General features: G+C 66.3%; 2 protein-coding genes across 2 annotated transcripts; both read right to left on the bottom strand.

Moving 5' to 3' along the window:
• Window positions 1–1,587: 1,587 nt before the first annotated feature.
• Window positions 1,588–3,974, bottom strand: MNEG_6945 (hypothetical protein; the record flags this gene model as incomplete). The annotated part of the gene is made up of 2 exons (XM_014044583.1): window positions 1,588–3,641; window positions 3,830–3,974. The coding sequence occupies 2 exons, from the start codon at window positions 3,972–3,974 to the stop codon at window positions 1,588–1,590; spliced, it is 2,199 nt and encodes a 732-aa protein (XP_013900037.1).
• A 3,244-nt stretch (window positions 3,975–7,218) lies between these two features.
• Window positions 7,219–11,203, bottom strand: MNEG_6944 (hypothetical protein; the record flags this gene model as incomplete). The annotated part of the gene is made up of 8 exons (XM_014044582.1): window positions 7,219–7,767; window positions 8,172–8,260; window positions 8,846–9,167; window positions 9,424–9,567; window positions 10,052–10,167; window positions 10,406–10,523; window positions 10,759–10,834; window positions 11,019–11,203. The coding sequence occupies 8 exons, from the start codon at window positions 11,201–11,203 to the stop codon at window positions 7,219–7,221; spliced, it is 1,599 nt and encodes a 532-aa protein (XP_013900036.1).
• Between the last annotated feature and the right edge of the window lie 1,318 nt (window positions 11,204–12,521).

Below are 12,521 nucleotides of genomic sequence, written 5' to 3'. Positions count from 1 at the left end.
GGGCCGGGCGAGCCGTTCCGACGGGGACGGCTGCTCGGCAGCGCCAGCGAGGCCGCCTGCTGGCTGCCAGCGCCCATCAGCCGCCAGGAGTGCGCCGCCTGCGCTGACATCACCAACTGGCTGTCTCCGAGCAAGCGGCAGCGCTGCGCGAGCAGCGCCTGCCCGGGGGCCGTGCCTGCCGCGCGACTACTGCGGCGCTGCGCGCCAGGACCTCTCACGGGCGGCGGAGAGGCCCTGTTCCCCGCTTGGATGCTGCCGACGGGCTCACGCCCAACAGTCAACGGGTTGCCGCCACGGCGGGCCGCGGACGTCGCCCACACGCACACCCCCGCCGATGGGTAACGGTGACCAATTGTTGAGGAGACTTCCGGTGGTCACCACATGCCACCATTCCTCGCCTTGCATCATGGTGCATTCACACACGCTAGCCACTGGCTGCCAGGCCATGCACTCTGTCCATCATCAGCACGCCTTCATCTTCATAGTTGACCGCCCTCGCCTTGCATTCGTTCGCTGTACATGCATCGGACTGCACTCCCAATTTTGATGACAGCAGTTTGTGAAATTTACAGTTTGCGCGCCATCTTTTGAGAGGGGGACGAGTCAGCAAGGCTAGCAAGCGAGAACCATCCCAGCCTGAGCGCTTGAGCGAAACAGCACCAACAATGTAACAACGTCCTCATGTTGACAAGCCATTGAAGCTGCTGGCGTCAGCAGCTGGGCAAGATTAAGGCAGCAGACGGGCGCGGACGCCCGGCGCAGCGATGGCTGCATGCGTGAATTCATGCAAACGTGCGTGCGTGTTGTGGTGTGTGTGTGTTTGTGTGTCGGTGTCGAGATGATGGGAAGGAAGCGGGCGCGCGAGCTGCAGCCGAGCATGCGGCGGCGGGGGCCCCGGGGGCGCGTGGTGCGCGTGATCACGTGAGGTCACACGGATGGTGGGTCCTGGATGGATGCAGCCTGGGCCATGGACCGGGAGTGGCGCGTAGAGGCACGCGCCATTTCATTGTGTGCATGTCAAACGTAATCAGTGGGCCTTGATATTCAAGCACGCGTGCGCGGGCCCACAAGCTCTGTGCGTGTGTGAGCACAACAACACCCCTCGGCGTCGTGTCTGAAAGCTCATCGCTTCCTTTGCAGTGTGGTGGCGGAACGGTGCGGCCATGCCAGCATTGCCGAGCACACTGCTGCCTGCGGAGGCCCAGGGTGAATGCGCCGCCGACGCTCGCGCCACTGCCTGGCATGCCTTTAGGCCCCTGGCCCAAGCCAGACGGGGTCCAAGGCGCGCAGCTGGGCCGCGCCCTGGCGCGCACGCGCCTGACGGATTGCCTTTGGCACCCTCCGACCAAACCGCCCGTGGCTCTGGCTGTTGAGTGGAAGGGCACCTCAGGAACCCTGGGCGCCTCAGGAAGGGCTGAGATGCAAGGAAGCCCGCGCGCCCCGTCGAGGCGACCCCCACGAATTCGTAGCGCCGGCAAGGCCCGGGCTCCGCCCCGCCTCCCGCCCCGCAGCCTGCTGGCAGCGGTCGGAAGCTGAGCAGGCTGCGCGCCCCGCCGGCCTCGAGAGCGCCTGCCAAATCAGATCCCCTCACACGCTGCCCTCCCCGTCCTCGTCATCGGCCCGCGGCTTCGGCGGCCACTCCGCCACGGCGCGCCGGATGCTGCCCTTCTCACTGCCAGGCAAGCTGCTGGAGCCGTTGCTGCTGGCGGGACCCGCCGGGAAGCCGTAATGCCGGTACTGCTGCTCTCTCACCCGCTCAGCGGTGATCTGGCGCCCGCCGGCCATGCTGCTGCCGAGGACCGAGTAGTTGTTTCTGTGGATGGCCGAGAAATCGAGGCCCGACCCGAACCTGACGGCGTGCGCCGAGCTGTGGGGTGCCAGCACCTGCGCCGGCGGCGGCAGCGGCACCGGCGCGGGGGCGGGGTCCTCCACGATGCCGCGGCGCACGGGGAGGCCGGCGCGGGGCGAGCCATCAGGAGAGGGGGGGACGGCGCGGAGGGCGCGGCTGCCGCCGCCGTCGACGACCGCTGCGGGCGGCGGCCGCAGCCGCGCCGCGGCGTCCGCAAAGGGCGAAGGGTCTTCGGGCTCCTGCGGCGGCGCCGGGGGGCTGGGGGCGAGCGCGGCCCTGCCGTCAGCGCTCGCGCCCACGCTGCCAGGCGAGCGCTGGGGTGGCTGCTCACTGTGTGGGCGCCCGCGGTCGGCGGCGGCGGCCGCCGCCGTCGCCGCCGCAGGCGCGGCTGGCGTGGTGGTCAGTGGGACGGGCGCGCTGTGCGACTTCACTGACTCCTCGTCTCCGCCGGCGCTGTTGCCCTGACCAAACAACTCTAAGCCTCCCGCACGCTGCTGCGGCAGCTGCTGCTGCCGCTGCTGCTGCTGCTGCTGCTGCTGCTGCCGCTGCTGCTGCTGCTGCTGCTGCTGCTGCTGCTGCTGCTGCTGCTGCCGCTGGTCCGCATCCGCCTCCCGCTCCGGCCTGTCCTTCAGGCGCGCGACAACGTAGCCCCCGTCCCCCTCCAGCCCCGGCGGCGCCTTCCAAAGCTGCAGCTTCGGAAGGCTCTGCGGCGGCGCGCCCGCCGCATACGGGTCGCGCGGCGCCTGCTGCAGGTGTGGCGCCTGCTGGTCCCGCGGCGCCGCATCGCTGCCGCCGCTGCCGGCCGGCTGCAGGTGGGGCGTGGACTTGGCGTACTTGGAGCGCAGCTGCCCAACAGTTTCCACGTTGACGGCCGGCTTGGGCGGCCCCCAGAGCCAGGACAGCCAGCGGCGTCGCGGCCGCTGCTGCTGCGGCCGCTGCTGCTGCTGCTGCTGCTGCTTCTTCTGCTGCTGCTGCTTCTGCTGCTGCTGCCACTGCTGCTGCTGCGGCGGCGGCGGCGGCGGCGGCGGCGGCCGCTGCTGCTGCTGCGGCGGCGGCGGCGGCGGCTGCTGCTGCTGCTGCTGCTGCTGCTGCTGCTGCTGCTGCCGCGGCGCCGCCACCGGCGCCTTGCCTGGCGCGTCGAGCGTCCCCTGGTCGCGGCTGCGGCGTGCAACGACGCAGCACGCCACGAGCAGGGCCAGGAGCGCGGCGCCGACGCCGGCGCCGATGATGATCCCGGCCAGGGCGCCGCGCGACAGCTGGGAGCCGCCGCCGTCCGCCACGCCCGCCGCAGGCGCGGCCGCGGGTGCGGGCGGCGGCTCAGGCTTCTCCGCCCGCGCGGCGGGCTCGCCCGGCGGGAGTTTGACAAACCGCGGCGGCCCGCCGCCGCCGGGGCCCAGGACCTCCGCCCCGTCGAGCAACACGCTAGGGCGCAGCGGCACGCCCTGCGCATCAAGCGCCTCGTAGAATTGGGCGCCGTTGTCTTGGATGGATGAGAGGATGGCGGAGCGCACGGCCTCTGGGGAGGGGGCCGCCAGGCTGTATGTGGCGAGCGTGCCCCGCGGGTCGGCCGCGCCCTCCCCGGGGCCGCCAGCAGCCGCGCCCGCTTGCAGCAGGACGCGGCGGCGGCGGCTGCCGCCGGCGGCGGCGGCGGGCGGGGCGGGGGCGGGGGTGCGTGGCGGGATGCCTTGGACTATGACTGATGTGATGTTGCTGGCTGGGACGCCAGAAATCTGGGACACAGCTGCCAGGGCGCCTCGCTTGTATTGCGCATCGAAATCTTGGATGAGCGTGCCTGTCGAGAGATCGCAAGTTCGGGGGTTGAGGGCAAAGCATATCTCACTGGGGGACGAACGGGGCGTGGTTGGGTGCAAGGCGCCGCAGACTGTGGACGCGGCTGGGGCCGACGTTGCGGGACCAGGGCAGCTGCCAAATGCGCGACAGCTCCGATCATCTGGCGCTAGCAGAGCCGCAGACACGCACCATAGAAGCCCAGCTGCAGCTGTACGGGCTCCGCCGCAGGCAGGGGGCCGGCGGGCGCCGGCGCCGAGTCCTGCGGCGGCTGCGACGTGTTCGTGGCAGCGCTGCTGTCATTGGCGGGCAGTTCCGAAGTAGGAGGCTGCGGCATCACTTGGGCGTCTGGTTGTGGCTGTTTGACTTCCTTTGGCTTCGGGTCTTCCAGCTGCGGCGGCGACGGCGGCGGCGATTTCAGCTTTTGCTTTTGCTGCTGTTGCTGTTCCTGTTGCCGTTGCCCCTGCTGCTGCTGCTGCTGCTGCTGCTGCTGCCGCTGCTGCTGCTGCTTCTGCTGTGGGCTCTTCGCAGCGGGTGCTGCAGAGCGACTGGGAGCGCGTGGCGCCTTGAATGGCTGGCAAATGTAACTCCACCTGAGTGCGTGAGCGAGGGGCAACGGCAGGTGGAGAACCAAAGCATGCCGTTGATTGGCGTCGATGCAGGGTGCTTGGCGTTGAGGAAAAGCACGAGATTGCATGGTCGTGCACGGACGGGCCCTGTGCGCCACTGCGCCACAAATTGCTGCCCAGCGGGCCTGCAACCATCCAGACGAGCGTGCCGCAGCCGCTGGCCCCATGCGGCGGGAAGCTGCGCGATTGGCGGGGCGGCTCACTGGTCAAGGCGGTTGCAGCTGACCCCTGGGCTGCAGGGCAGGGTAGCCGCGTCCCTGGCGCCAGGCCCATTGATGCCGCCGCAGAGCGCCCACAGCGCCGCCGGCTGCTGCTGGCCAGGCCGAGAGGGGATCGCGGCCTGCGGGGGCGCACGCGCCGCCTCCCGGGGGTAGCGGCACTGCCAAAAGTAGCGGTCAGAGCGCGTGCACGTCTGGCCCGGGGCGCATGATGTGCCTGGGGCGTCCTTGCCCCCGGGGCCGTTGATCCCGCCGCACGCAGACCAAATCGACGTTTGCTGCTGCCGCCGTGGCCCCTGCTCCAGCATGGCGATTTTGCGGCTCTGCGCAGCCCACTCAGACGGTACGCACTGCCAGAACCACCTGCGGAACACGGGGCGCGGTTTGGGTGTGAGGACCACGTGAACCCGATAAAACAACCCTTGACTGGGTGCCAGAGCCACCTCATGCATCACAGTGGCGGCCATCCAAGCATCAAGCGCGCGCCCGTGCCAATTTGGCATACGCTTCGGCGCTGTAGGGCTCACTTGTCGTGCCGCCGGCAGGAGTGCCCTCTGGAGCATGGGAATGCGGGTGCGTCCTCCCTGGTGGGGCTGCTCAGCCCTCCGCATTCGCCCCACGGCGGGACCTCTGCCCCGCCGCGCTGCTGCAATCCCCGGCCATTGGGGGCTGCCTCAGCAGTGGCCGCCAGGAGCACCAGCAAAAGGGCCAGCGAGTGCAGCGGGCACCACCTCTCTCGTGCGCGGCGCGGCCACGTTGCGACCGCCGAAGGACGCCACGGGCACGGCATGCCGCATGCTGCTTGGAATGGTGCGGCGTGGATACTTTTGGAGCACCAGCTGTTCATGTAGCACCGTCTCGCGGCCTGTTTGCCGCGCTGTGGTTTTATTGTAGACAGCCGATGCGGTGCTCGCCGCGACGGCAGAGAGCCAGTGTTTGGCTAGCTAGCAGTAGAAGTGATGAAAAACTTTCTTTTCAGCCAGCAAGCGAAGGCGAGCGATGGCGGACAACGTACAACGCACGCACCCTTTCCGTGCTTGTAAGAGACCCTTGCTAGCACGGTCAGGAGGTGCGCGCATGGCGCTTGGAATTCAAGTATTGTCTCCAGGGGTGTCTGGGCATCCTGCCCTCGAAGCCGTCGTGTCACTTGTGCGGTGCGCTGGTGACACCGACGCCACAACCGTAGTCTTGCATTTCAGCTTAAGCTTGAAACCCAACGCAAAACTTTGCACGACGTATTACCAGGCCTGACAGCGGTGTCAAGGCGAGCCACAGCCTCCAAGGTGGGTGGTTGTCGTCAGTAGCACCCAGCAGCAGGCTGGATCTCTGCGAGCGAGAAAGGCTGGGCTTTGCTCACAGCTGGCAGTGCGGGTTGAGATGAAACACCCCACATACTACAATGGCAGGGCGACTGCCGTGCTTGCGCATTGGAGCAAGCGCCTGGGCAAGGCCAACTCCGGCAGCCCTGCATACCATAGTGTTGTTGCTGCACCCTTCAAAGTCGCGCTGCGGCCCTCTTCACAGCACATCAGCGGTATGCGCAGCTTGACGCAGAGGCAGGAACGCCCTGCAGCATGGCGACGTGGGCCGAGGCGCTCATCGAGGGTGACAGCCACAGCGTGGCTCTACCCCTCCCGTGTAACTCCATCTGGGGAATCGGCCCAAGCGTTCTTGCATCATCATCACCAATAGCCTGTGGGGAATCTGGGAGTTTCATCGCCAGGACACTAACGTGGCTTGAGGCCGGTTGGCTCAAGATGGGTCTGCAGGAGTCAGCGCAAGGTGGCGAGGCTCGTGGGGTGAGGCGACTTCGCAAAACAAGTCCCACCACCCCCTTTCAACGCGGCCGGACTCCCTGCGCCTGTGCGCACTCGCTGCAGCACACACAGTGGTGGCTGAGGTGGGGCGACCTGCAAGAGGGCGCAGTAGGCTTGGTTACGACGAGTGCCAAACTGCAGCTGCACTACCAGCGGTATGATGCAAATCACCCCTGCAAGGCTGCTGCTCACTGTGCGTGCGTTCCTTGGTGCGGTCTGCAGCGGCAGCAGCAGCGGCAGCTAGCAGTGCGCTGAGAAAAGCGCAACGGGCGGCAATCGAAGCTGGCAGACAAGTCGCAAGTTTCCAAGCAGAGGAGACCGTCGGTGCGCTCTGTCGACCCAGAGCCACATGAGTGTTTGGCCTGCTGGTAGCACGTTGTCAATGAGAAAAGCCAGCATCAAAGCACTGTCGCTACATATGCGAGCTGCCCAGTGTGGTTAATGTATCCTGGTACACACAGATGCTTGAGCTGCAAGAACTCAAGGACTGGCGTGCACGCCCGCCACTTCATCAGCCGTCTGCTCGTCAAGGGCAGATGTGGAGCCGTTACCATGACAGGTATAGGAAGGACTGTATTCTGGCTCATAACGTGAACGCTTCAGTAGTCCTGCCGTGAAATCAGTCACACAATATTGATGTACAACTGCACATGATGAATGACGACACTTCTGCGCTCACGCCTGAGAACAACACTCAACAATACGCGAGACAAAACCAACGCAATCTTGTTTCAACTCATGAAAAACAGAAACAGGATTGGCAAGGGATGACAGGAGTAGCTTCACCCCTGCGTTGGCTGTAGCCAACTACCAAGAATTTCCCCCTACATAGCGCGCCAGAAAATGCACCACCATGCGTAAAAACACAGGCAAGCATCGAAATGCGGACAGTGAGTGAGTCGCCGCTTCTGGGCACGCTAAGCGACCGCATGCACCGACGTGGCCAGCCCCTGCAGAGTGACACCGTCGTTTGAGTGCCCATGCACCAGCCGGTCCGTCACCTGGGTGCACCCATACACCCTCAGCTCCCGCAGCCCCGGGCAGCCGTCCACAATCAAACCCAGCGCCGCCTCTGGCAGGCCCCTGCAGAACGACACGTCAAGCGCCTCCAGCCGCGACCCGCAGCACCGCGCGAGCGCCGCCGCGGACGCCGCGCCGACGCCGGGCACGCCGCCGACCGCGAGGCGCCGTAGCTGGCCGCGCTCGGCGACCGCGATGATGCCCGCGTCCGTGACCTTGGCGCAGCGGCGCAGCGACAGCACCTGCAGGCCCGGGCAGCCGCGCGCGAGCGCGGCCAGCGCGCCGTCCCCCAGCCTCGTGCAGTCGTCGGCGGCGAGCTCCTGCAGCTGCGGCGCCTTGGATGCGACCGAGTTTACGCCGGCGTCGGTGACGGTCTGGCACATTGAGAGGCTGAGGGCGGTGAGGGACGGCAGCTTCGCGACGGCAGCCAAAACCGCATCGTTGACCTTTTGAGGGTACGCATGGATGGTGTAGAGTGAGGGCCGTGGGTGTCGTGATGAGGTGCAGTGCCTGGTGCAGGCATGGGCGGGCAGCGGCCTGGGGCAGGAATGGCAAGCCGGGATGTTCGCACGCGGGGCGGACTGCAGGCGTGGGTGCGCTGTCATGTATGCACCTGAGAGCTTTGTCGTAGCCTGCACCACGGGCCGGGCAAATCGAATTGGGTGGGGGTGGCAAGTACGCTGCATGCCCAGTGCAAGTCATGCCACCCACGCCCGCCCACGAACCAGCCACCCCCCCCCCCTGCCGCACTCGCTTGCTTGTTCATGCACGCACACACGAGCAAGCAAACACACAGGCACGCGCGCGCACACACACACACACAAGCGCACTCACACACACGCACGCACACCTCTGGTATGCCGTCCAGCGTCACCCGCCGCAGCGCAAGCATGTGGGGCAGCGCCGACGCCAGCACATCGCCGGGCACGCCGCGGCACTCTGCGGGTTTTATCAGGTGCGCATTGTGCGCAGAGGGGACACGTGACCTTTGTGCACAAGACAGGCGCACTCGACCAGGACAGCGTTAGGCGCTCACCAGGCAACGAGACTGGAACCGGCTCAATGCTGGCACGCCACCACCCACCCTGTCGCTGCAGAGCCTGATCTCGCAAACATCCAATATCCTCAAACCCGGAGCGCCCACCTCTCCGCCTCACCCTCACGCTCACCCTCACCGTACCTGCCTGCCTCAACCCTCCCTGGTCCCACACCACCGTGCAACTACTGCCCCGGCAGAGCCCCCTGCAGAGCGACTGCCACCCCGCAAGCGATCCCCCGACAAACCCCTAACAAACATCGCATAGCCCTCAGGCCCCAGCCCCGCACCTCAGCCCAGCCATCCTTCTCGCTTCCACCACCCAAACCCCGTCGCGACAAACATCCCGACCGCCATGCCTCCCAAAACCGCAACCGCTCTGCTCCAACCACAAGCCCGCCTCCCCGGCAGGTCCCCTGCCTCCCCACACTTGTTGCCCATCCTGCGTCCCCGACTCACTCTCCCGCCCCTGCTGCCACCCGCCTCACCGGCCAGGTCAAGCTCCTGCAGCCCCGGCAGCAACGCCGGCAGCCGCGACACCAGCGTCCCGTCAAACTTGGACGCCTGCGGCACCGCCAGCCGCAGCAGCCCGGGCGCCCTCTCCAGCAGCGCAAGCAGGGCGCCGTCTGACAGATTATACGCGCCCTGCAGTGCTAGCCGCCGCAGCGCCGGCAGGCCGCCCGGCGGCGCGGCGGAGAGCGCGAGCGCGGAGGCGTCGGTGAAGCCGCGGCCGCAGCAGCCGAGGTCGAGGGACTCGAGCCGGGCGCTGGCGGCGGTGGCGAGCAGCTGCTGCATGGCTTCCTGGTCCAGCTGCGGCGGGGTGATGGGTGGGGGTGGGCAGCAGCAGGGTTGGCAGGCGGGCCCGGCAGGAGTGTCTATTGCAAGTCGCGTGGTTGTCGTGGCGAGTTGGGCAAGAACTGCAAGCGGGCATCAGCAATGAAGCCCTGCCCTCGCCAGCACGCCGGGCTTTTGCTTCCACCACCCCTCCCTCCTCCCTCGTGCAATGCCGCCACCCCAGTCCCTTGCCGTCCCGCCCAACGCACGCACACATCTCCTGCGGCCGCACCTGCGTGCAGTTTGGCAGCACCACCTCGCTGGGCGCGTGCTCCGCAAACAGCTGCGCGGCGGCCGGGCTCATCGCGCGCCGCGCGCAGACCGCAGCGGCCAGCTGCACCTTGATGGCGTCTGGGACACCCCAGAGGGAGACCACCTGCCGGGGCCGAGCGAGCGCATGGGGTTGACTAACACAGAAAGCCAGCTGTTTGCAACCAAGTTGTGCAGGAAGATTGCGACGGGGGCGCATTCATGGCCCCAACAGGAACAGGAAGCAAGATCATGCATGCACGCGGCCATGTGTGCACCCACCCACTCCCATCAAGCAAAGCAAAGCACGCCCCAAAGAAGTACTCTTCCGATTTCTCTCCACCACACCAATCCACTCGTTACCCTGTGCCTTACACAACCGCCCAAAACATGTGCAAGCAGACAACCCCACCCACAGGAACACACCTACACACACTCTCTCTGACTCCCCGCCTTCACTCTCCCTCTCTCTATCTCTCTTTCTGCCTCTTGTCTCACACACACGCGCGCCTCCACAGGCACAAACTCACTTCTCCCGTTTCAAGAATACGCTTTATAGATGAATCCACACACATGCACAAACACACGCACACTCTCACACACAGACTCACGTCCTCAATGTGGTCGACCAGCAGCTGCAGCGCGATGCCCAGCAGCGGCGACACGCGCGACGCCGACGGCCGCAGGCCCAGCGCGGCGTCGCGGCTGGGCGTCCAGGCCGCCTCCTCTGTCGAAGCGGCCGTGCGGCGGGGGCGCGGAGGGGCGGCGGCAGGTCAGCCCCTTGTCCCCCAGGCAGGGGGCAAGTCCCAGGCAAGCTGCTTGCCCCCTCTGTCATTTGAAGCTCAGACCTGCCATTGACCACGTTCAAACATAAGACAAACGCCCCCCCATCGGCTGCACATCGGCTTTCCGCGCACGCGTGCGGGCCGGCGACAGCCCGGGACATGTTGTCACAGGGCGCGCACCCCGCCGCGCGGCCACAGCCTTGGCAGCTTCCAGAATCTTGTCCTGCCGCGCCGCCGCCGCGGACTGCCGCGCGTTGACCAGCTCCACGGCGCTGGACCAAGGGCCAAGCGTGCGCGCCTGCGAGGCGGGGCGCCGCGTCCGGCGGGCGAGGTGCAGCATTGGCTGGGCTGGCACCTCGCTCGGCTGTGTGCGGGCGCCTGGGAGGACTGTTCCCTATGCACGCTGCCACCCAGTCGGCACGTGCGAGAAGGAAGACCTGTCTTGCCCAAGCATCAGCGGTGTGAGGCTTTCGACGGCTCCAAGGCTCCCGCAACCGGCCACAGAGGAGCCACCCCAGCGTCTGCCTGCTCACGTTGGCGCCGCCGACGTGCACGTTGCCGTCTTCCTCCGCCTCCGCATCCTCAAACTTTGCGAAGTGCGCGGCGCGTCTGAGGGCGTCGGAATGCAGCGGTGCGGGGGTCGGCACGCTTGTTCAATCACGGTCCCTGCCCCCCGCTGCGCGCATGGGGCCACTCCGCAGCAGCCGCAGGCATGGGGTGCGACGGCCTGCCGGCCGTTGCTGAAGGTATAACAAGCATGCCCACACGGTGCAGTGCACTTTAACGGGCAAACCTGCGCGCGATTCCTGCGGCCTGCTCTGCGCGCTCTGTCGCGGGTGCAGTGCGGCGCCCAGCAGGCCGTTCGTGGGCGTCGTTCTGCTGCCCGTTGCCTTCTGGCTCCTCAATTACTTCAGTCGGTTGTTCAGTGTCATCTTCGCGCTCTCGTTCCGGAGCTGCTCTCTTTCGTTTAGGCGGCATTTTTGCGGTGATCTTTTGATCTGTTCAGGCAAGGGCAAGCGAGGGCAAAACTTTCTCCTTGGAATACTGCAGTGCTTGGTGCCGCCAGGCCGTGATCCCCGGCAAGTACATCCTACTCAAGGCTGCAGCTGCTCTGCTGCTTGGAACCAGCTGCCGGGGTGGAACAAAGCTGACGCAGACCCGACAAGCCGCAAGCCTCGCGACGCCTTCAAACATCAACTTGAGATACAAAAAGAATTATCCTTCATAAGGAAAGACGCACGGTAATCGACACATCACACACACTGCCCGGCAAACGAAACCTTGGCCAGCATGCTGAGCCCACTATCCCTACCCGCACTCTCTCGTGGTAAGAGTCATTATGCGAGGCGCATCGGACGGACTGCCTCTCACACGCCGTCCTGTCGGGCACGCCAACTCACCCGCCCTCACTCTCGCGCCGCACGCCCCCCATCTGCAGCGGACTCGCGGGAGACCTTGCAGCGCATAATAACTTTCTGGTTTGGCATGAGCGTAATCGGGCAACTCTGGCTGTGGCCTCTGACGCTGCTGCTGGCGTGGCACTCGGCGGTGTTTGCAGGTGGGTGCAGCCGGGGCCCGAGTCTGTGGATGCGTCCTAGGAGCCAAAGACGCGCCCGCATGGCGCCGCAGCCCGAGCGACGCAACCCGTGTAACTTTCATATTGCTTCATCCGGCCTGTCAGAGGGCCCCAAGTTGCCGCTCCGCACCGCCGGCGTGCACCCCTCTTAACCGCTGCAACCCCTGCCGTCGCAAATGCATCCACCGGCGACGCCTCAGGCCTACTAGCCCTCTATGTGGCCTACATCTGGGGCCCCGGCCTCAAGGCGACCGAGGAGGAGGGGCCCACGCCCCTCCGCAGCCTGGGCATCTGGCGGCTCATGGCCCAGCGCTTCTCCGCGCGCCTCATAAAGACGGCCGACCTGGACCCCTCTCAGCGCTATGTGTTTGCCTGCTACCCCCACGGCGTCTCCGCCATCTCTGGGTGGCTGATGTTTGCCACAGAGGCGACTGGGTTTGGCCAGATGTTCAAGGGTGAGGCTCAAGCGCGTGCGTGCACGCACCTGGGTTTGTTGTGTGCGTGCAGTGTGTGGCAAATGGAAAGCGTGTGCCTGCGCCGGTGCACGTGCGCTTGAGCTAGAGAGAAATAGGTAGAGCGTGTGTGTCTATGTTTGTGCTGGTGCGCGCGCAAGAGCCTGCTTGCGTGCGTGTATGCGTGCACCAGCAAGGTGTGCGTGCACATGTGCATACCAACACAGGTGACAACCCTTGCGCCTCCGGGCAAGACCCTACCCTTCCC

Source organism: Monoraphidium neglectum, assembly GCF_000611645.1.
Source record: "Monoraphidium neglectum strain SAG 48.87 unplaced genomic scaffold scaffold01183, whole genome shotgun sequence".
Classification (NCBI taxonomy): domain Eukaryota; kingdom Viridiplantae; phylum Chlorophyta; class Chlorophyceae; order Sphaeropleales; family Selenastraceae; genus Monoraphidium; species Monoraphidium neglectum.
Note: the sequence above shows the minus strand (reverse complement) of the source record. Positions and strands in the feature narration are given on the sequence as shown.